Source organism: Pseudophryne corroboree, chromosome 3, assembly GCF_028390025.1.
Source record: "Pseudophryne corroboree isolate aPseCor3 chromosome 3, aPseCor3.hap2, whole genome shotgun sequence".
In the NCBI taxonomy this organism is placed as follows: domain Eukaryota; kingdom Metazoa; phylum Chordata; class Amphibia; order Anura; family Myobatrachidae; genus Pseudophryne; species Pseudophryne corroboree.
Window position 1 is genome coordinate 403,288,730 of NC_086446.1, and position 25,192 is coordinate 403,313,921.

General features: G+C 45.3%; 1 protein-coding gene across 2 annotated transcripts in view; it reads left to right on the forward strand.

Annotated features, from left to right (window-relative positions):
• ACSS2 (acyl-CoA synthetase short chain family member 2) overlaps positions 1–25,192 on the forward strand; it is a 114,125-nt gene that overhangs the window by 29,659 nt on the left and 59,274 nt on the right. For both annotated transcript variants that reach the window (XM_063960138.1, XM_063960137.1), the window contains exons 3-4: positions 23,815–23,906; positions 24,741–24,844. In XM_063960138.1, coding sequence (XP_063816208.1) covers positions 23,815–23,906; positions 24,741–24,844 — 196 coding nt within the window. The remainder of the gene's footprint in view (positions 1–23,814; positions 23,907–24,740; positions 24,845–25,192) is intronic.

Consider the following 25,192-nt stretch of genomic DNA (forward strand, 5'->3'; position numbering starts at 1 on the left):
TTTACGTGAGGAACTGTTACAACTAGATGAGGGCGTGTATCAAGACTTACCGCAACTGCGTCTGACGGTGTGGCGGTTGAATGCCATATCCTAAGACGGAAGGATGTTCCCAGTGAAGTCATTTCCTCAATGTTTCAGGATAGGAAAGAAGTAACGGCAAAGCCTTACCGTCGTGGTTGGCGTAACTCTGTGTCTTGGTGTGAATCCAGGATGGTTCCTACGGAAGACTTTCAGCTAGGTCGTTCATATCCGTACTTTACAAGCCGGTGTGGATACAGGCCTACAGTTTGGCTCCATTTCGGTGCAGTATGGCCTTATTATTTTCTTTAAAAAATAAATAATTAAATAATTAAATTTGTCTCTTGGAAAGTGGTCGTGCTATTGGCTTTGGCGTCCGCAAGGCGGGTGTCGGAAGTGGTGGTTTTGTCTCACAAGAGCCTTGTTTGATCTTCCATGTGGATAGAGAGGAATTGTGAACTTGGATGTAGTTCTGCCAAAGAGTGGTTTCTGGGTTTCGCAGAATTCAGTCTATTTTGATGCCGGTGGTTACTTAGGCATTAGCTGATTCAAAGTCTCTCGGTGTTACCGGGGATTTGAATATTTAGGTCGCAAATTTGGCTCCGTTTGGAGAAACAGAGGCTCTGTTTGTCCGGTATGCTCCCAGCATGCTTGGGGCGACTGCAGTATGCAGTCTGTTACATGCTGAATCTGTGATACGATTTGGCATGTTTGTTCTACGGCTGGATTGCCGTTACCGAAGTCGGTGGAAGCCCATTCTAATGGAAAAATTGGCTCTTCTTGGGCGGATGCCCGAGGAGTCTCGGCGGTTCAACTTTGCCGAGCGGATTATTGGTCGGGATCAAACGCTTTTGCTATGCTCTACGAGTTTGATACCCTGATTTTTGGGGACCTTTTGTTTGCTCATTCGGTGCTGCAGAGTCGTCCGCACTCTCCCACCCGTTTTGGAGCTTTGGTATAAACCCCGTGGTCCTTTTGGAGTCCCCAGCATCCTCTAGGACGTATGAGAAAATAGGATTTTAGTACCTACCGGTAAATCCTTTTCTCTTAGTCCGTAGAGGATGCTGGGCGCCCGTCCCAGTGCGTACGGTGCCTGCAGTTATTGGTTTTGGTTACACCCTGGTGGTGGTTCTTCTCTGTCAGGCTGTTGCTACCGTTCTTCATGCCATGGCATGCGGCGTCTTATTATTGGTTGTGTTAACACACAGGTTGTGTTATATATTCTCTCAGCATGTGGCTGTGTATTATTCATGCCGTTGGCTGGTATTCTATTGAATGCCACGTTCTGCGGTATGTTCGTGGTGTGAGCTGGTATGTCACTCACAGTGTTTATAGCAATAATTTCTTACCTCGAAATGTCCATCTCTCCTGGTCACAGTTTTCTAACTGAGGTCTTTAGGAGGGGCATAGAGGGAGGAGCCAGTTCACACCCAGTTTAAGTCTTTATAGTGTGCCCAAGCTCCTGCGGATCCGTCTATACCCCATGGTCCTTTTGGAGTCCCCAGCATCCTCTACGGACTAAGAGAAAATGATTTACCGGTAGGTACTAAAATCCTATTTTTATTAAGAGCCTGACAAAATACAGCAAGTTCAGCTATTTTGACAACTGTGCTACATAATAACCACCTAAAGTGTAAGCCCCTTTCGGTCTTGAAGAAGCAAATATTTTGAACCAACGTACATTAAATAACATTTTTATTGCAGGTTTATAATGTAACAAACATCTGCACTCCAAAATGTAATGCAATCTGTATGACACCTACATAACTTTATTCTTGTAGGTGGCATTTATTATTTGTCTTGTAATCTGTCATTTGCTCCATCCACGAGGATCATAAAATGTCCCATCATCCCACACAGGGGTGCCAGAATGTTTTGTGATTGGGGTGGGCATGGAAAAAAAAAATTTTTGGTGCACCCCCAATGGCGCTCCCCCTTACCGCCGGATCATCGCAGAGACTCCAGTCCTATGTTAAAGTCTGCTGCCACATGTCCTATCCTAGCCGGCTCTTCACACAGATGCATTAGTGAGCTGAGGCGTGGCCATGCTAAGCCTGCTGGGACATCCCCGCCTCCCCTCAGTAATGCATCTCTGTGAAGAGCCGGCTAGGACAGGTCATGGGGCAGCACGCTGCGGCAGCAGACTTTAATGTATGACTAGAGTCTCCGCGGTGATCTGGGGGTAAGCACTCCCCAGTGCCTGTGCCTCTGTCATGTTTGGGGGGGGGAAGGGGGTCATGCTGCTCTATTGCCCCCCCCCCCCCCCCCCCATTCCGACACCTCTGATCCCACACTATATTATTGTATACTACTAGCTTTCTCATGATTAAAATTGCCCCTTCCCTGGGACCTGGACTGCTACTTTTTTTGTTGAAGTAATATATTGGGTCTGGGACTGAGGGTCGACAGCACAAAGGTCGACACACCTTAGGTCGACGCCAATTGGTCGACACACCTTAGGTCGACATGGACAAAAGGTCGACAGGTACAAGGTCGACATGGGTTTTTTATGTTTTTTTGGTGTCGTTTTCTTCGTAGAGTGACCGGGAACCCCAATTAGTGCACCGCATCCCCTCGCATGGTGCCTTCGCTCCGCTACCGCTTCGCTCGGCACACTCGTAGTCCACGTGGATCGTTAAGTATGAAAAGGTTCAAAAAAAGAAAAAAATCGTGAAAAACTCATGTCGACCTTTTTCCATGTCGACCTTGTTCCTGTCGACCTTTTGTCCATGTCGACCTAAGGTGTGTCGACCAATTGGCGTCGACCTAAGGTGTGTCGACCTTTGTGCTGTCGACCTGGAGTCCGGATACCTAATATATTATAGGACAGTTGTCATTGTTGGAGGTTTCAACCCTAAACTTTATATTTCAATTCTTAATGTACTGTACACTAGACATTAGATTTCACTTCAACCTAGAGATCTTCATCAGACACTAGATTCAAAGTTATGCATGACATGTTGAGAACTTATGGGCATATGTACTAAACCTTGGAGAGTGATAAATTAGAGAGAGAAAGTACCAGCCAATCCGCTTCTAGCTGTCACTTTGCAAACACTACCGGTAACGTGGCAGTTACAAGCTGACTGGCTGGTATTTTATCTCTTCGCTTTATCACTCTCCAAGGCTTAGTACATCTCCCTCCAGTTGTTGTCCATGTAGAAGCCCAGTGCAGTTTTGGCTGTGAATATGTAAAGTGTAGCTCACTTAGAGAAAAAGATGGACAGCATTTTTGTAAACCTGCACAGACCTTGCCTTTTAACATGCTGATATTGCAGGAGTAACATATGCCAGTGTGGCGGGAACTTTGTGCCTTAATGGAGAGAATGTATGTGATAACAATCTTAACAATGATTGAGTAATAGAATTGTTACTTCGGGGGAGATGTACTAAGCCTCGGAAAGTGATAAAGTGAAGAGAGAGAAACTACAAACCAATCAGCTCCTAACTGTCATTTTTCAAACACAGGGTAACATGGCAGTTTCTTGTTGATTGGCTGGTACTTCATCTCTCACCACTTTATCACTCACCAAGGCTTATTACATCCTCCCTGAATCTTGCTGGCATATAACAACATTATTAAATGAAAACATTAATTACCCACAAGATCCTGAGAAGTCACTATTCCCCCGATAGGTTCAGAGGTGTGGCTCTTCATACTCTGTGACATGACAAACCTTTATGACATATCATGGAACATGAAGAACGTTATACCAATACTAGCTAGTCTGTAATGGTGGGACCTCTGTCTCAAGGAATAGGAACCTAATTTGTTTACAGTGTTCAGACTAAATTATTCGAATGCCACAAAATTGTTGATTAAAAAGCATGATGTAAATATAAAAAAAATGACTGTTGTAGCTTATTCTAGTGACCATACTTCTATACATAAATGTCCTCAATTATGCCCATTTCCTTCCCTTATCAAAGTATCATTCCATCTACAAGCCTAGCTACATTTCAGCTGTAATTATGTTACAGAGATGCCAATATGACTTGAAACAAATAAAGACTATTGACATTACAGTCCTTTATTTTCACAACAAACATTAGGTACATCACACAAGGTCAATCTTTGAAAAGCGACAGCAACTTATTGCAGTTTACAACTAGACCGCAAATACTCAACTATTCATTTTAAGGAACTATATAAATTAGGAAAGAGAGGAGTTCTAGGCTCTGAAAAGCCACTTACATGCATCGTTTAGTGATTGTGAGTGAATATAATTTTGTGCGCATTTGTCTGTGTAGCGCATCAGTACTTAGGTGGCTGCTTTTATGAATTGCCTTGCTGGAAACACTTTTAGAATCCATTGGTGATATTTTGTGGTCTGGTGGGAATACGCATGCTGGAAACAGTAACCACATCAATTTAAAGTGATTCTGGTCCTGATTCAGAGGTGCACACAGTTACATATGCAGCTGCCATTTCGTTTGCAGTGAACTTGACTCAGGGCCTAATTCAGATCTGATCGCTGGACAGCGATTTTTCAGTCCTGCGATCAGATAGTCGCCACCTCCAGGGGGAGTGTTTTTTCGCTGTACAAGTGTGCAATCGCATGTGTAGCAGAGCTGTACAAACATATTTTGTCGCAGCCCAGGACTTACTCTTCCAGTGCGATGGAATCCTGCTGATCGGGGCTGGAGCTGACGTCAGACACCCTCCCTGAAAACACCTGAGCCCTCCTGACCGCAGATGCCCATTGTAGCTGTGGGACGCGCCGGCACAGTTCGGATCTGATCGACCACTGTCCGAAAAACGCACAGCAGCGATCAGATCTGAATGACCCCCTCAGCCACCATCTTGGGCACAGAGAAGCCCACTGCCAGTGCCTCACATCCAATGCTCTTGCACATAACTGGAAACATCGGTAACATTAGGTGCATAATGGTCGGACCATTAGACCCCTGAGCAACCCTATGCTGTCTTACAGTGGTTCTCCTAAGACACGGGGACCTCTCCAGCTCTGAGAATGAATTTGCAGTGGCTGACTAGAGAATGCCCAGAAAATGGTCCCGACAAGCCTGTGATTTTCTAGCCACCCCCCAGTTACCTCCCCTCAAACGCTGACTACCTGTCACTCACTTTTTAAATAAATCCTCTGTGCATCTGCATGGAACATTCTTTCCTCAAAAGACTTCCAGAAATTAATGCATCAAATTAAATATCATAGTGGGGTGATAACATGTTTATGCTAAGAGCATATTTCAGTTGTTTAAGTAAGATAAAACATCAAATAAAAATATTGAGTTTCAGTGCTTCAAAATAAAAATATTACAGAGAATAAAATTTTCAAGACAAAACACTTGCTTTCACACACATAGATATATATGTAGACTGTTTATTAATTCTATATGGTGAGACTTTCGTTAGAAGGGGTATCCAGTATGGCTGCTTTTTAATACCGCTCCTGAGCTTGCTTTGAAAATCTAAAAGTAAGTATCCTTCAAATCTCACTTTTTGAAGGTGTGTATACATTTACCTAAGTTTTCAGTTTGGGGAAGAGATTGTGACCAGTATTTGTTTGGAGCATTATTTATCTACCGGAGCCTACATGACCGCCGAATATATCGTTGGAGCGATTTCACTATCACTAATTTCGTCTATTTCCTTCCCCTGTTAACCTGCCATGAAGTACCTGGACCCCTTTTGGACCTAGTGGAGACATCTGCTGCTGTGGTAAGCTGAAGGTGCCATATGATCAGTGTGCTGCAGTAGCTGGCTATTGACTTTCTCCCGGTTTGGCATCTGCTGTCTTCACCAGGTGTGCCTTCAGGTACCTGATACTCTGACTGATGGAGAGGGAGGTTTCCTTGTGGACATCGCTAATGTGGAGACCCTCTGTCAGCCTCAATCATGGTTGTGACGCTGGGTGCAGCTTCCCTCATCGCAGCCTGCCATAATCTGGTGGCGAGGGGGACTGGTAGCTGCACCTACAGATCCTCGTCTTCTATTCAAAAACCCACTTACCTGCAGGGTCGGTCATTGCCTCTTCCTCCTTAGGGCATCCTGTCTTCTACAGGGGGCAGTACCCTGATTCCTGTTAATGCTGATCTGTCGTCTGCCACACTGCTACCTTCCCTGGCGCTACTGACAAAAGCTTTTCTCCTGTGGAGCATCCACTTGGACTTCTGCTACCATCTCTCCTCCAGCCTCGTGGACTATCTGGTTCTGTCACTACAGTGAACTGCCGTCTTCCTTCTGCTACTCATTTTTCAGTCCTGAGGCCTCTTGGAATTGCTACTCCTGCCTTGGAGCTGCTTGAGTCTGGGAGTTAATATTCCTGTGCAAGGTTTCTACTGCTGTATCTCCTCCAGCCCTGTGGAGTATCCAGTCCTGTTAAAGCTACCCTTTGTTGGATACCCTGCGTGCTGCCTGGCGGCCGTGTCTTTTGCTCCAGGGTGCCTATCCAGCCTGACCTGCTTCCACAATCGTGTCCTTGTGTCCAGCCACTTTCTCCTTCTTTACTAACTTTAACGGTGGTACCCCCTATTCCTTCTTTTCATATCCTTCCATTTTATCCTTAACCCCCCACCCCCACCCCCAGTGGCTCTCCTCTTTTCTTTTCTTCCTCCTTTATTGCCTGCTGAACCCCAATTACCAATTTACATTGTTTTGATTTATTACTGTAAATTATTTTTGCCATTACTCTGACAAAGTTGAAAGAGTGCTCCCTCTCGCCCCCTCCCCTTCTTGTTTCTCCCAACAGTGTAGGTTCTGTATTCAGTACCTGACAGAGTTTGCTACTCATGTAGTGGTGGAGTTGTTGTCGCTTTTTGACCCTGACCTGGTTACTTTGCACGCCCAAGCCTCTTGTCAGGCTATTCCAACTCAGTTTCTGAACGACTTAGAGATTAATGAACCAGCCCCAATTAATCTCAACTTTGAGTGTGTTGCCTTTATGCCTGTGCCTCTGTTTGAGGATGCTGGCTGTAATTTTACCTTGACACTTTCCCAATATTTGACTTTTTCCAGTCTAGAGAGGATCCCTGCTGCTCACTTCTTTGCAGCTCAGGGCTTACATTGTGATTCGGGCATATCATCAATGTACATTACACATCCTTCACCCCAATGTCATGTAGGCATTGGACATACCCTCAGTTTTCCTGGCGTTCTTACTTTTTATATCCTAGAGAAGCTGCTACATTTATGTGTTGGGAAGAGAATTGTTCAATGCTAAAAATGCTTACTTGGCAATTGTGATTACATACTGTGTTTCTACCACCTCTGTTTCAATGTCTCCCAGGTGCTTAAAATGTTAATTATTCCTGTCACTAGTTAAAAACCCATCAAAATGGGTCACTACTTACACAGGAGCTGCTTTGTCATGCTGAGCAGGTGTCTGTGGGTGATGCAGATCTAGTATGTTTGACCGGTAGTTGGGATGCAGGCAGTCACAATGACGAAGCCGGCATCCCGATCTTTGTAATCCCGACAGGGGAGAGGGAAGTATGTTATCTCCCCTACCCTCTAACTCTCTCTTCCCGCAGCCTATCCCTAACCTTCCCTTTAGTGCCTAACTCTAACCTTCCCCCTGAGATGCCTAACCTTAACCCCCCTCCACGGAGCTTAACCCTACTGCCCTCTCACCCCTCCCCCCTTCATCCTAACCCTAACCCGGCCAGGTGGTGCCTAGACCTAACCCCCCCCCCCCCCCCACCCTAACCCACCTGTTATACTTACGGTCGGGATGCCGGCTGTCGAGATGCCGGCGTTAGTCTCCTGACCCTTTCAGGATTCCGGCGTCAGGGTTATGGCATTGGTATTCTGACTGCCAGGATCCTGAAAGCTGGTATCTAAACCGCATCCCGGTGATGCTATATATCTATAATGGGTAGGCTATAATGATGCTGCACTATAAACACCAGTACTAGCACATGTAAGCTTTACAAGTTCCCGCACAGCTCCTGGCCAGTCTGGGGTTACCATTAGCCACAAGTAGCTTGCCGGAGGGGTTTGGACATGGTCTGTGTGGGGTGTGGGAGGTGCGAGCACAGGACCCGCACCTCCACTGGCACGCAGTATATATATATAAAGCAACTGAGCCAGTTAGCAGCCTTCTCACCTGCAACATCTGTGGCCCCAGCAGTAACCCTTCCTTGTTCCGGTCACCACCCTGCTCACCCCACACAGGGTCTCACCTCTTCCTGCTGGACTAATTCACCATCTCCCCCTGTTGATAAGTGGCCACACGTGTCTATGGTGCCTGCGCTCTGATCATTTCGGGACCAGCTGGTGGTTCCTGCATCCTGGTTACCACTGCTACTAGGTTTCCGAGTCCTGGGATGGCAAGTAACTGGGAGTTGCAGCATAGTATATAGAGGGGGAAATTACCTTATTGCCTTCAAATCAATATCTGCCAAATACCTTTAATTGGTCTAGTTATACAGGTGGTGTAATTTTGGTGAATTACTATTAGATTTGCACTAGTATATGGGGCTGAAAATTAACAATTTACAAATAATCTCCTGTAAATCACAATGTGCAATAATCTCTGGGCCCTGTGATGTGTCCAACAAGGGGCTAAAACACATAAGGGTGCTATCCCCATATACAGCGGACTTAGGATATAGGGGCAGATGTATTAATGCTGGAGAAGTGATAAAACAGTGATAAGTGGAAGATGATAACGCACCAGCCAAACGGCTCCTGTCATTTTTCAAACCCGTAATGATCGGCTGTAGTGATATCACCTTCCACTTATTAGTTCTTTATCACTTCTCTAGGCTTAATACATCTACCCCATAATTTTGTATCTAGTAATATGCGGCACTACACAGCCCCCTTCAGACCTTCTGAGGGTCTGACACATGCAGCCATTCACACAAATCTGGCAAATCAGTTTAGTGTGGAAAATGAAGGATGGAGGAAATATAGTTGTGTTTCTTCTGGAACGTCTGTATTTTAAGCAACTATGAAATAATTGTCCCAGGAAAGCCAAAATGTCCTTCATGATTTCTGGGCCTTGCCATGTGTACAGCCTACAGGTAAAGTACACAAATGTATCCCTGTGCATGAATGAGTGCTGTGATGTGCTTGTCCGTTTTGTATTACATTATGGAAAATAAAGCCCTCAAAACCAATAGTAATGGAAAATATAATTTTACTAAAATATAAGAAAATTGATGAGCAGATTCATATGTATAAAAAAGCTATAGCTTGATACTTTAGGATGTTTACTTTTTAATATCTAGTGGGCTTATGTTGTATTTATGGTGTTTCTCAATGCAGGGCCTTTCAAATTATATACAGTGCTTTGCTAAAGTATTCACCCCCTTGGCTTTTTACCTAATTTGTTAAATTACAACCTGTAATTTAATTTTTTTTAATCTGAATTTTATGTGATGGATCTGCACAAAACAGTTTCAGTTGGTGAAGTGAAATGAGAAAAATTTATATACATTTTTTTTTTTTTTTTTTTTATAAATAAAAAATTTAAAATTGGCATATGCATATGTATTCACCCATTTTGCTATGAAGCCCCTCAAAAGTTCTGGTGCAACCAATTACCTTCAGAAGTCACATAATTAGTGAAATGAAGTACACCTGTGTGCAATCTAAGTGTCACATGATCTGTCAGTATAAACACACCTTTTCTGAAAGGCCCCACTAGGCAAGAGGCATCACACCATGAAGACCAAGGAGCTCTCCAAACAAGTCAGGGACAAAGTTGTTGAGAAGTACAAGTCAGGGTTTGGTTATAAAAAAAATACCCAAATCTTTGATGAGCCCCGAGAGCACCATCAAATCCATCATCGTCAAATGGAAAGAACATGGTACCACAACAAACCTGCCAAGAGAGGTCCGGCCACCGAAAATCACAGACCAGGCAAGGAGGGCATTAATCAGAGAGGCAGCACAGAGACCAAAAGGTAACCCTGAAGGAGCTGCAGAGTTCCACAGCAGAGACTAGTGTATCTGCGCATGTGACCACAATAAGCTGTGCACTCCATAGAGCTGGCTTTATGGAAGAGTGCAGGTGCACAATTCAAACACTACCAATTTATTAATAATAATCATTGCAATAACATTTTGAGCGAGGTTCTTCGCATAGTTATGGCCATAAGTAACCGCTTGTCCTCTGCGTCCAGGTGACCTCATTAATTGGGCAAGCCCCTAACATTTTGGGGGTACAAATCTAGGGCATGGGATACCCCAAAATGAAGCAGCTGAGTGGCCCCAGGGCAACACTAAAGTGAAAAAATATATAGTGAAAACAGGTTAGTGAGAGAGGCTGCTGAAAAGAGCAGGGGTAAATTAGTGAGAGGTAATGAAGTGAGAAATAAAGTAGTGAGATGTGAAGGTGGGAAATGAGTTACTTTGAAACAAAACACACGATAGGGATGAAAGTAAATAGGAAAATAAGTGTTAATCTGTGTTGCTCCTGAGGCCAAACAGCCATAGCAGTCCAGAGGGACCCACACCCCTGAAATCCACCCCCATCTGATAATCCGATATACATTTGTGCAGGACTCACCTTGCTCTGCATGCAGTCTATGAAATGTCAGGAACTTAATTAAAACCTGGTTGCTAGACCATGCAATATCATATGTTGAATAGAAGTGCACACATTTGTGGGTGTATTCAGACCTGGACGCAGCTGCCACATCCAGGGGGTCTACGTACGCGCAGTGGCCATAGTGCATGTGTGCCTCCCTTCACCATGCGGCCGCATCCTAGTAGGATGCAGCCGCAAGGTGATTGACAGCGGTGGGTGTTGTTGCGGTTCTGTGTGGGCGCTGTCCGAAACCATTTTCGGGGTGGCTGCATGACATCACATGCAGCTGCTCTTAAAAAAAAAAAAAAAAAAAAAAAAGGCGCCGACTGCCTGTTAGTGCAGTCAGGGGCAACCTCTAATCAATGTGTTTGCAATTCAATTGTGAATGCATCGTGGGGCAGCGCCACACACATGCTGGAAGGCCTTGCCCTGTGCTGAGTGGCCCTCAACATGTGAGTAGATGGACGCAGATCTTGCTGCGGGAAGCAAGACCTGCGTCCATCTCTGGTTAACCCCTGCAGTCAATACAAACAATATTTTGTAAATGTTTATGCAGTAGAACAAGGTGTTTAAATTTGTGAGTATAACAAATGAATGCTGTAATTCTCTCATATTGTTGGCCCTTTTATATTTAAATAAACAGCAACCATTACGTTAATGTATGCTGCACAATAAAAGTCCTGAATGTAAAAAAATCTTATATACCCTTTGACTGGGAATATTTTATTTCTGGGATTACCAAACTGTCACAGTACATCGATGGGAAGATGTGCCTGGTCACGGAGGGGTTAAACGTCACAGCAATCGGATTTAAAAAGAATGTAAATTAATATTTACATTAATTTCACTGGTAATTCACCTAATTATAGAAAAAAAGTTCCACATAGTAACAGAATTGTTTCCGCTGACCAGAGAGAGTAAATTAATCATCTTAATATACTGTATCCAGATGTTGCAGCAATTTATCATTTTGTTAAATGCCTTGCTCAATACATTTGGCAGACAGTGACGCCATGCTCTGATTTAATCAGTGCAGTCTGCAAGCTTCCATCAGAGGTAATGACATTGTGGAAAAACACGATTCTCTAGAGCTCTGTTATATCTCAGCATAGAATTGTACATTGGAAAGGCCATCAACACTGCAATGAACATAGTACAGTGAAATTACTTGTGTACCTTTTAATTAGTTTCTGTCTTTCAGATAAATTAGACATTACAAATGGCTAATTATGTTTCTGCTCAGCTTCTGTTTATTATCACAAGGAGCATTTCTTTACAATGTATGTCAGATTATTTAATAAATTGACAGAACAGTTATTTAGCTCACCTGGCAGATTAGGGTCTTCACCCATAAGATTACTAACTAGCTTGTGTGTGGTTTTATAGGAATAGATTTTTCTTTAAATATATCAATGAGTTTTAGCTATTTAAAACTCCTTGCGCATTATAATGGTGCTCCAGCCAATCAGCTCCTCTCATGTGTTTGAAAGATGACAGTTTGGAGCTGATGGGCTGGAGCACCATTTGTCATACACAACAAGTTTTAAATAGCTAAAATGTTTTGATAAATGGGCCCCTACCTTTCCTACTGGAATCTTCTTTCTGGTAATAGTAATATGTTATATTCCCCCTCAGCACCATATTTCCCTGGTGTAATTGTTGGTTGTTTGAAATGTATTCAACACTCAGTTCTGTTACTTATACTCATAGGCGGATCCTGCTATTTCCATCAGTCAGATTTGATAAAAGAGCTGGCAGGCACTAGGACCCGCCGCTGCTCTAACAGCAAGACAGTGTGGTAACCAATGGGGATGCTGGAGCTGCAGCTCCAGCCTCCCCCTGCTCACACTGCAACCTACCTCCCCCACTGCCAGCCAGCCAGAGTCCAGCCCAGGCGCAGGGTTCAAATGCCAGCATCGAGTAATACTGTTACTTATGATGGCACAGAAGGCTTCATTAGCCCTCACTGCACCGTACAGTTTCCCAGCACTTCCTCCACTTCCTTTACCACCATGCTTGGTGCAGTCACACTCAGCTCCGCTTTGAGAAGGTGGCCAGTGTGATTGTGACAGGGCAGATGTCTTAAGCTGCTTCTTGGAGATCCAGCTGGCTGCTTCTACTAATCAAAGATGGGCAGTTCGTGTCCTGCAGTCTGAGTCTAAGTGCAGTGCCCAAAACAAGGTATGCTGCAGCTGCAACCACCAACTAAAAACTATAATAATTATATTGTGCTGGGGTGCCTTCCAGGCTCCCATAACTAATGAAGCAGGTGACCAACATTTCAAGGCCCAATCAGCCTTTTCATCAGGGTGAAACATTGGCAATAAACCAGGATGCGCTCCTACAGCCAATCATTACCAGATGGTGTATTCTGTGAGGCCACGCCCCCTGTGATCCTGTGATACCACTCCTCTTATCTGGGAGCACGTATGCCTTAGGTGCATGTAAATATAACTATTACCGTTCCCCTATCATGGTGCCCCCCTTTTCATTTTCTTCTGGATCCGCCCCTGCTTATACTACTGCAGTTGACTGAGCAGCTGTAGCTATCTTTGGCACCACGGGGAAATGTATCAAAGCTTGGGGAGAGATAAAGTGCTAACCAACCAGCTTCTAACTGACATGTTGCAGGCTGTGTTTGAAAAATTGCATGATTGGTTGGTACTTTATCTCTCTTTACCTTATATGTCCCATAACTTTGGTACATATGCCCCTTAATCACGGACTTGTAGATTGAGGTTAAGGAGCAGTCCATCCATATCACTCCCTGCTGTGGTTTGTTTCGGCTGTAATAATTACTGTTACAGAGTCACACAGCACTGTTAATATTCAAAATTCCAGGTAACATCTGGAAAAGCTTAGATTTTAGGTGCGCATGAACAGATGTGGAGACTGTAGTCCTGCATGCTATGCACCGTACCCCCCACCACCACCTTCTTGAGCACACTGAAATTCCGGTCGCACCGCAGGAGGCCCGCCACCATTTTTGTGATCGCAGAGGTTGCCTGTGATGTCACGCAGCCTCCCTGTTCATGGCCACGCCACGCCCCCTGTTGGATTAACACTGCCCCCATTTCTAAGACACTCCCCCGCAACGCTCTGTCTCCACCTCGGAAACGGAGCGTTGCTGCCCCCACACCCCCGCTCCTCGAACTCCTCTGCCAATTGACAGGCAGAGGCGTTCGCATCTTCTGCAGGGCGCCCTCATTTAAGGCCCTCATTCCGAGTTGTTAGCTCGCTAGCTGCTTTTAGCAGCCTTGCAAACGCTAGGCTGCCGCCCTCTGGGAGTGTATCTTAGCTTAGCAGAATAGCGAACGAAAGAGTAGCAAAACTGCTACTAAATAATTTCCTGCAGTTTGAGTAGCTCCAGACCTATTCCTAGATTGCGATCACCTCAGTCCGTTTAGTTCCTGGTTTGACGTCACAAACGCCCTGCGTTCGGCCAGCCACTCCCCGTTTTTCCCTGGCACGCCAGCGGTTTTTAGCACACTCCCGGAAAACGCTCAGTTACCTCCCAGAAACGCCCCTTTTCTGTCAATCACTCACCGATCAGCAGAGCGACTGAAAAGTGCCGCACGAACACCAGCAAATCTACTAAGTTTTGTGTTAAATAACTTAGCACATGCGCGCTGCGTACCATGCGCATGCGCATTTTCCACCTAATCGCTGCGTTGCAAAAAACTGCAACAAGCGACCAACTCGGAATGACCACCTAAATGCAGTCGCAGGATGTGCCCTGCACATGCTTTCGCTGGGTGACCGTAAAAATTCCGGTTGGATCGCGGTTTGCGATCCAACATGAATTAGCCCCTTTATTTGTTCAACTAATGGGTTCACAGTCAAAAATTTCTCATTTTGGCCCTCATTCAACATGGCTTGCAATTGCAAAGCTCTTCGCAGCAGCTTTAAAAATGCAATCCATAGCAATGCAAATGCTGCGTTTGCGATTGTAGGGGATTGCTTATGCGATCTATCATGAATAACCCCCTTTGTCTGGATTTACCTGTTAGTATTGCTGTGTACACATACCAGTTAAATGCTACAAGCAAATCCTTAGCATTCTTGTAATGCAGCTTAATACCTTCCTATTGTTTGGCTTGCTGCTGCTGTTGTGCAGTCAACAAAGTAGCCTACCAATTGTCTGTTTTCTGTAGATCACACATATAACATGTACATCTGCCGGCCAGAGGGTGGTTATGTAACTGCATTTCAGGACCTTAAATTGTGTGTTTGTCCCTTTATAACTAACCACCCCAAAGAAGCCCATCTCACCACTAGATAACTGTACCGGATGCCAAGCATCCAAAAGGCTGGTTATATGCCTTATCCCCGCCTGAAACCGAGGCTATGAATAACTACATTCGGGAGAACCTCAGTAAGGGCTTTATCCATCCGTCCAAGTTACCTGTGGGTGCGGGCCTTTTCCTTTGTCGCCAAGAAGGATGGTTCATTGCGGCCTTGCATTGATTGCCATGGTTTTAGTAGGGTTACCATCAAGAACCGTTACCGACAGCGGCATCCCGTTGTCCGGAATCCCGGCAGCGAGTCCACGCATTGTTTCCGGCTGCTAGCTTCACTCGCCACAGGTTCTATTCCTGGTCAGTTAGTGGCTTGGACTCTCCAACCGAGTGGGAATTCCTGGCATTTGTCGGGATTCAGGGCTTCGGTATTTTACCGGCTGTCTGGATTCTGGCGTCCGTTTCCTGAATGCCAGGATCCCGACAGCCGGTATATTGACTGCATCCCATACAGAGCAGTGTAACTGTGTCATTGTACAGAGCAGTGTTTTATGACTGTTTACATAATAACGGCAGTGTTTACCCATGCTGCACATGTCATTCAGGACAAGAAATAATGTATGCATGTAACACTTTGGTTGGTAAAGAGTAAATATGTTTATGGTGTGCAAGTGTACTGTATGCAAGTCTATTTTGTTGACATAATTGTCTACATTGCTGTCACTATGCTCTGCTTAGTAAATACTGAGACTTTGTGAAAGCACAGGCGCTGTGCTATAAATGATCATAACAATTGTAACAAATTGATAGACCATTTGGATTATATATTCTTTATTCCCTTGGGTGTTTGCTGTTGCCATCGACAGCAATTCAGGGGTATTGGTTTTAACAAACAAACTATATAAATCTGATCTCTGGCCTATATATAGCAAGTAAACGTGTTCAGATATGACATTTCTATTCTTGGAACAGGGGATTTACCTTTGTGCGGAGACGCAAGCCATGGGTCCCACATGCCATGAACATCACACCTCCCTCATTATCCGCATTTGCAGTTTTTCAATTGTTCAGCTTAAAATGTGGGCTGCACAGTTGGCGCAGTGTTAAATTCCTGACCATTGCACGATTTGTATATAGTTTGCATGTTCTCACATTTGTGGGGGTTTTCTCTTGGTGCTCTGGTTCCATTCCAACAACACAAAAGCACACTGCTAGTCTAAGAAGCTTCTGGCTAAAAAATTAACCCTAGTGTATATGTTTGTCCATGTGATAGGGAATATAGATTGTAAGCTCTACTGGGGCATGGACTGATAAGAATGTCAGAAATATCTCTGTGATATTTATGCACTATATAATGAATAAAATAAATATTTAATATTATTAGTAATACCTTTAAAAGTGGCAATGATTGATAATGATTGCCACTTTTAAGGTATTACTAATAATATTAAATATTTATTTTATTCATTATATAGTGCATAAATATCACAGAGATATTTCTGACATTCTTATCAGTTCTACGAAATCATAGAAACATAGAATTTGTCGGCAGATAAGAACCACTTGGCCCATCTAGTCTGCCCCTTTTTTTTTTTTTTTTTTTTACATTATTTTTATCTCTAACCTTATTTGATCCTTATTTCTTTGTAAGGATATCCTTATGTCTATCCCATGCGTGTTTAAATTGCTCTACTGTCTTAACCTCTACCACCTCTGATGGGAGGCTATTCCACTTGTCCACTACCCTTTCTGCAAAATAATTTTTCCGCAAATTTCCCCTGAACCTCCCCCCCCCCCCCCCTCCAGTCTCAGTGCATGTCCTCGTGTCCTATTGCTTCTCTTCATTTGGAGAATGTTTCCCTCCTGGACTTTGTTAAAACCCTTGATATATTTGAAAGTTTCTATCATGTCCCCCCTTTCCCTTCTCTGCTCCAAACTATACATATTGAGATTTCTTAAGGTGGGTACACACTATTAGATATATCTGCAGATCAATTGATCTGCAGATATATCTATGTACGGATCGGGCAGTGTGCTGTGCATACACACAGCCCGATCCGTCGGGGGACTGACGTCATGAACTGGGCGCGCCCGCCCAGTTCACCTGTCAATCACCGCCGGCCGCCGCAGCATGTGTACGGGCGGTCGGACGACCGCCCCGTACACACACAGCGACGGGCCAATATATCGTTGGATATATTGGCTGTCGGCTGTGCTGCGCGGCCGACGCGATACGTCTGTGAACGACGGAGTTCACAGACGTATCGCCCGTACACACTGGCCGACGGTCCCGCGATGTATCGGCCGTTCAAGAGAACGGCCGATACATCGACCAGTGTGTACGGGCCTTTAGTCTTTCTGGGTATGTTTTGCGATGTTTTGTGTTACTGTCCAAAACAGTAGTGTAATCCGATATGCTGTATAAAGTGTGATCCTACATAATATTATTTCTCTTACGTCCTAGAGGATGCTGGGGTCCACATTAGTACCATGGGGTATAGACTGGTCCACCAGGAGCCATTGGCATTTTGAGAGTGTGGGCTGGCTCCTCCCTCTATGCCCCTCCTACCAGACTCAGTTTAGAAATTGTGCCCGGAGGAGCCGGTTACAGCTAGGGGAGCTCTCCAGAGTTTCCTTAGTAAAAATTTATTTTTTTAGAGTTTATTGTTTTACAGGGAGGCTGCTGGCAACAGCCTCCCTGCAGCGAGGGACTTAGGGGGGGAGCAGTGTCCGCCCTGCGGGGTCTAAACCACTGTCTCCGCTGACTGGACACTGAGCTCCAGAGGGGGTAGATCGTTCCCCGCCACAGGGAATCGCTCACCCCAGCAGCATGCCGCCACCCCCTTGCAGAGCTGAAGATTGTGGCGAGTGAGACACCGACCCCCCTAGCAAGCGGGGGGGCTGGTGTGAAGATGGCGGCATCAGGGTAGGAGCGCAGTATTAACTGCACTCCGGGAGACTCAGCGGTACATTGTGCGGCACTGTGAGGGGTGCCCTGAGCCAGCGCCTGCACCCTACACTGGTCACTCAGCCTGTCGGGGTCCCCGGATCTCAGCCAGCATCAATCCTCAGGCCAATATAATCCTATGAAGAGCGGGAAGACAGCGCCATTTTGGGGGCGGAGCTTCTCAGAGCGAACCCAGCATCGTTCAGCGCCATTTTCCTGCCTGCACAGCTCTGTCCAGGAAAGAAGCAAGTCCCTCCACAGCAATCTCATGGTACCAGGGGGTTGTAGAAGGGGGGAGAAGGCTGCAAAACGGCTGTGTAACCTATTAAGGTACACAGTCCGCGTTCATAAGGGGTCTCCCTTATATGTATAAAAGCGTTGTGTGTGGGTTGGCTCCAATCTCTGTGTCTCTCTTGCCATTCTTGGGGAGAAACTCTGTCTGTATCCCCTGTGTGTATGTGGAGTGTTTGTGGTCACCAATAGCAATGTTCAGGGACTCTTATGTCGTATGCTGCAGAGGATTTGTCCTCTCAAGATGATCCCATTCCATGTAATTAGGATTGTAATGATTTAGCACAGATTCCAGCAAGGGAGCCGGAATGGTTATCCTCTATCAAAAATATGATTTATCAGATTTCACAGAGGGTTGCACAAAATGAATCTGCTACCCAGGTGCTGCAGAATATGGCAGTCTGGCCCAGTTCTGGTACCTCAGGTCCCCCCGCTGTGTACTCCCATAAGCGTCCTTTAGCACAAATTATGCAGGATGACACCGATACAGAGTCTGACGGTGATGATGGGGTACAGCATCTCTTGCTAAAGGGGTGCAGTTGATGATAGAGGTTATTAGGGATGTGTTGAATATTAATAATACACCACCTGAGCAGGTTAAGGAGGCCTACTTCACTGAAAATAAGAAAGCCTCGCTAACCTTCCCTGCGTCAAAATAATGAAATGCCATTTTTGAAAAGGCTCGGGAAAACCCTGAGAGAAAATTCCAGATCCCTAAGAGGGTTTAGGTGGCATTTTCTTTCCCTGTTGAGGATAAGAAAAAATGGGAAAACCCGCCTATTGTTGACGCGTCAGTATCCAGACTTTCAAAAAAGGTGGTGTTGCCTGTTCCGGGATCTACCGCCTTGAAAGAGCCGACTGATCGTAAGATTGATAATATGCTCAAATCCATGTCCACGGCTTCAGGGGCTATACTGCGTCCCACTATTGCCAGTGCTTGGATTGCCAAAGCTATAGTAAAGTAGTCTGGCACCTTACTTGAAGATTTGGATACTATGGATAAGGATGATGTTGGCTTATTTTTGCGCAACATTCAAGATTCAGCAGGATTTCTGGTGGAATCCATGAAAGATCTGGGTTCCATGGCTGCAGGAATTTCTTCCATGTCGGTCTCAGCGCGGCGAGGACTGTGGCTACGTCAATGGTCTGCCGACACAGAATCCAGGAAAAGTGTGGAGTCCCTACCGTATACAGGTCAGGCTCTCTTTAGGGAAGCGCTAGATGCGTTGATTTCCATGGCTACAGCGGGTAAGTCTCCCTTTCTTCCCTCAGCTGCTCCGAAGAAACCGTTTTCTTCACCTACATCACAGCCCTTTCGGACTACGAAGCCCAGAAAAGCCAGGCCATCCAACACCGTCTTTCGGGGCGGTAGGCCCAACTCCAAGAGACCCGCTACGGCAGGTTCCCAGGAACAGAAACCTATTTCAGGTACACCAAAGTCCTCCGCATGACGGTGGACTGCTTGTCCCGGAGGTGGGCCCGGTGGAAGCGAGACTCAGGCAGTTCAGTCACGTCTGGGTGTCGTCCAGCCTGGATCCGTGGGTGCAAGATATTGTGTCCCAGGAATACAGGCTGGAGTTTAAAAATCTCCCCCCTCACCGATTTTTCAAATTAGGTTAACCAGCTCTGCTGGCAGACAAGGACTGTCCTACAAGCTGCCGTCCAGAAGTTGGTGGAGTCACAAGTCATTGTGCCCGTACCACCTCATATGCACAACAAGGGTTACTATTCGAACCCGGATGGTTTGGTCAGGCCCATTCTGAACCTAAAGCTAAACCTCTTTCTGAAGGAGTTCAAGTTCAAAATGAAGTCTCTAAGAGCGGTGATATCAAGTCTGGAAGAGGGGGGAATTCCTGGTATCCCTGGATATCAAGGATGTGTACCTCCACATTCCGATCTGGCTGCCGCAGCAGGCGTATCTCCGCTTTGCCTTGTTGGACTGTAATTTCCAGGCCCTGCCATTCTGCCTCTCAAGGCACAGAGGGTATTCACCAAGGTGATGGCAGAGATGATGGTTCTGCTTCGCAGACAGGGGGTGAACATCATTCCATATCTGGACGATCTGCTGATAAAGGTATCGTCCAGGGAGAAACTATTGCGGTCCATTGCTCTCACGACTGATCTTCTCAGTGTCCACGGTTGGATTTCTGAACCTTCTAAAATCACACTTGGAACCAACCAGGAGGTTGTCCTGTCTGGGGATGATCCTCGACACGGAAGTACAGAGGGTATTTCTTCCACTGGAAAAAGCGTTGGTGAACAAACAATGGTCCGGGATGTCCTGAAGCCAGCCTGGGTGTCGGTTCATCAATGCATTCGCCTTCTGGGAAAGATGGTGGCCTCTTACGAGGCTCTCCAGTACGGAAGGTTTCATGCTCGTTCCTTCCAACTGGATCTCCTGGACAAGTGGTCAGATCTCATCTGCACATGCACCTGAGAATTCATCTGTCGCCAAAGGCCAGGATTTCGCTCCTCTGGTGGCTCCAACTGCCTCACCTTTTGGAGGGCCGCAGGTTCGGGATTCAGGACTGGATCCTTCTAACCATGGATGCAAGACTCCGGGGCTGGGGCGCAGTCACTCAAGGGGAGACCTTCCAAGGAAGGTGGTCAATTCTGGAAGTCGGCCTTCCGATCAACATTCTGGACTTAAGAGCAGTATACAACAATCTTCTCCAGGCGGCCCATCTTCTAAGAAATCGGGCCATTCAAGTGCAGTCGGACAACATAACAGTGGCTTACATAAACCGACAGGGCAGAACGAAGAGCAGAGCTGCCATGGCGGAGGTAACAAGAATCCTCCTTTAGGGCAGAAAAACACGCGTTGGCGCTGTCAGCAATCTTCATTCCGGGAGTAGACAACTGGGAAGCAGACTTCCTCAGCAGACACGGTCTCCATCCGGGGGAATGGGGTCTCCATCCGGAGGTGTTCAAAGACCTAACAGACCTTTGGGGATTACCCCAAATAGACATCGTCTCAACAAGAAGCTTCAGCGTTATTGTTCCAGGTCGAGGGACCCACAGGCAGTGGCAGTGGACGCCCTGGTGTCTCCGTGGGTGTTCCAGTCGGTGTACGTGTTTCCACCACTCCCACTCATCCCAAGAATCCTAAAGCTCATAAGGAGAACCCGAGTTCAAGCGATCCTCATTGCTCCAGACTGGCCGAGAAGGGCTTGGTACGCAGACCTTCTGGATCTACTACAAGAAGAGCCGAGGCCCCTTCCTCTTCGAGAGGACCTGCTGCAGCAGGGGCCGTTCGCCTATCAGTACTTACCACGGCTACGTTTGACGGCATGGAGGTTGAGCGCCTGATACTAGCTCGGACGGGCATTCCGAACAAAGTTATTCCTTCCCTGATACAGGCTAGGAAAGGAGTAACATCTAAACATTACCATTGTATTTGGAAAAAATATGTGTCTTGGTGTGAGTCCAAGAGGTTTCCTACGGTGGAGTTTCAACTGGGACGGTTTCTCCTCTTCCTGCAGGCAGATGTGGATATGGGCCTGAGGTTGGGATCTGTGAAGGTCCAGATTTCGGTCCTATCCATTTTCTTCCAGAAACAATTGGCTGCCCTCCCTGAGGTTCAGACCTTTTTGAAGGGAGTTCTGCACATCCAGCCTCCCTTTGTACCGCCTACGGCGCCATGGGATCTTAATGTGGTGTTGCAGTTTCTCCAGTCTGACTGGTTTGAGCCTCTGCAAGAGGTGGAGGTCAAGTTTCTTACGTGGAAGGCTGTTACTTTGTTGGCCTTAGCTTCTGCTAGACGTGTGTCTGAGTTGGGGGCTTTGTCTTGTAAGAGCCCCTACTTGATCTTCCATGAACATAGAGCTGAGCTCCGGGCACATCAGCAGTTTCTTCCGAAGGTTGTGTTGGCATTTCATATCAACCAACCTATTGTGGTGCCAGTTGCTACTGACTCCTCAATTTCATCTAAGTCCTTAGATGTGGTAAGGGCTCTGAAGATCTATGTGAAGAGGACTGCTCGTCACAGAAAATCGGACTCTTTTTGTCCTATATGATCCCAAGAAAATTGGGTGTCCTGCTTCTAAGCAGACTATCTCTTGCTGGATCAGGTTCACTATCCAGCATGCGCATTCTACGACGGGATTGCCGTGTCCTAAGTCTGTTAAGGCCCACTCTACTCACAAGGTGGGGTCTTCCTGGGCGGCTGCCCGGGGTGTTTCGGCATTACAACTTTGCAGAGCAGCAACTTGGTCTGGGTCGAAAACGTTTGCAAAGTTCTACAAGTTCGATACTTTGACTGAACCTCAGATCATCAGAGGCCAATCAGTTTTGCAGGAGCCTCCGCGTTCTCCCTCCCGTTCTGGGAGCTTTGGTACATCCCCATGGTACTAATGTGGACCCCAGCATCCTCTAGGATGTAAGAGAAAATAGGATTTTAATAACCTACCGGTAAATCCTTTTCTCGCAGTCCGTAGAGGATGCTGGGCGCCCGCCCAGCGCTTCGTTTTCCTGCAGTTGTTATCTGGTTCAGTACAACTTTGTTAGTTATGTACTGCATTATGACTAGGTAAATAATGTTTCAGCTGTTGCTGAAGTTTTTCAAGCTCGTTAGCTTGATGCTCCTATCTGTGTATAATCCTTCTCTTAAAGATGTCTGTCTCCTCGGGCACAGTTTCTAGATTGAATCTGGTAGGAGGGGCATAGAGGGAGGAGCCAGCCCACACGCTCAAACTCTTAAAGTGCAAGTGGCTCCTGGTGGACCCGTTTATACCCCATGGTACTAATGTGGACCCCAGCATTCTCTACGGACTACGAGAAAAGGATTTAACGGTAGGTAATTAAAATCCTATTTTTGTTTTTATTTAAAATACTGTATCCTTTGCTTCACGCCTGCTATACCACTTTTATAGGATGTTTGAGTATTTACAGGTAAGAGAAACAAGGGCAGCCAGCTCTAGCAGACTTCTCACTTATATGATCCTTGGGGGGAGCCAAACACTGGTGGCATGCTCTCTTCCCAGTCCTGATACTGCTACATGACAAGTGCCAATGTCCCGCTCTTGCACAGTGGGTGACATTTCCACCACCTGTTGGAAGGAGAGACAGGGCAAGATCATATTGACTGCAGCACATAGCATCTGTATACTATTGGCTCAGTGTGTCTCAGCCGGATAGTCATTGGCTGCAGAGCACGACCCCGGGACACCATCGTTTTGTAAAAGTTGGATCTCCACTATAATTTTGGAGTAAAAGTTGCGCTATATTATAAACATATAATGTAAAATGTAAATCCACCTGTGGTTGCAACCTGAATACTGGGTATGCAGCCAGCATGTTGGCACCTTAAATATGTTGACAGAATGTCAACATCGTCCCAATGTTGACATTTCCATTAAGAATAGAATTAGCCTTAATGAAAACATTAAGACAGAACATTGTCGACATTTTAACAGTGTGGACATGACGAATGTCGGCATGTCTAATATCGATTATTATAAACATGGTAACATGTTCAATGTTGTGCACAAGGAATTACTATATGAGAGGAGAAAAGAACTGCCTTCAGTAATCGGATGTGGTACATGTAGATGTACGTACTGAATGTCAAACAAGATATACCACATCCGAATACTGATGCTTCCGGGAGGAAGATCCTCTCATACAATAGTTGTTTGTGCTGAACAATTGGAAAATCTATAATAGTTCTAGAAGAAGAGACTGGATAGTACCTGTGTTGTGTTCAGGCAAAGCTGCTCTCATGATCCATGGTCCCTGAGTGATGTGTGAGTGAAAGAGCCACAGGTAGCAAATGACTGCTCTAAGGAGAGCTCCCATGATAAAGTTATTACTTGCCTTGCAGGGAAGGGAATGAGCCCGAAGAATCCACATCTGTCACATATGCAGAACTCCTGAAGAAAGTGTGCCAGTTTGCCAATGTTCTGCGTGATCAAGGTATGCAACTGAATTGGATCATGTCTTTCTCTCATTTTATTGCATATAAAATATAAACTATACCTCCCATCTCAAAATTAGTTTAATGACATAAGAATCTAAACAACCCCACACCAGCAGGGTTAAAAGTCTCATACCATACTGGTCCTTTAAAACTGAGTACACAATTTAAGATTATCTGCCCAATCTGGCTGGTTGGAACGAAAATCTGGTAATGTACAGTATAGGAACAAATGACAATCTACCAAATTGTGAACCCAGTTTAAGAAGATCATACTTGGTAATTTAATAATTTCAGTGAAAGCACATGTCAGAGCATACAGAATTAGGCACATGTAAACCAGGAGCACAGATTGATGCTCTAAACCAGTGGATCCCAAAGTCCGTCCTTAAGAAACCCTAAGGCTGGGTACACACTAGTACAACCAGCAATCGTGCCAATGTGCAGGGCGATTACCCTTTCTCCTGCACCTCGGGAGATTGCCAAAACATGCGGGGCAGATATCACTGTTCTGTCCCTCATTAATATTCAATGCATCGTATGCGAGGTTGTGTGATTGGCATTGCAGCACGGCCAATCACATGTTCTCGCATGCTACCTGCAGGAGTGCGTAATCGGCCATACATACTGCACGATACAGACTATTTGTCATTCCGATTCAGGCGCACAATATCATGCAAGTGTGTACCCAGCTTAACAGTGTGCGTTTGGGAACCACTGCTTTAAACTTTACATCCCTACTTGCCATGATGTTTGTTTTCTGTTTGGAATCTGTTTTTAAGTTTAAATTACTGTTTTTTAAAACTACTGATAACATAATATTGTTTCTATAGGTGTCAAGAAGGGAGACCGTGTGTCCATTTACATGCCCATGGTTCTAGAACTGGTGGTGGCAATGTTGGCATGTGCTCGAATTGGGGCTGTACACTCAATAGTGGTGAGTGGTGTCTTTTTTTTATACAGTGTATATGTGTGTATGTGTATCTATGTGTGTATGTATGTGTGTGTGTGTATATATATATATATATATATATATATATATATATATATATATATGTATATGTGTGTGTATATATATATATATATATATATATATATATATATATATATATATATATATATATATATATTTAATTAGAACGAGGTAGGTACAAAAACACTGCAATCCACATCATATATTTGCACTGGAAATAAACACTCCAGCAAAACAGAATGACCCGAGCACACAACTTAAATATTATAAGGGCATGGTATAGAATCCCACCACATTGTGACATGCTGAATT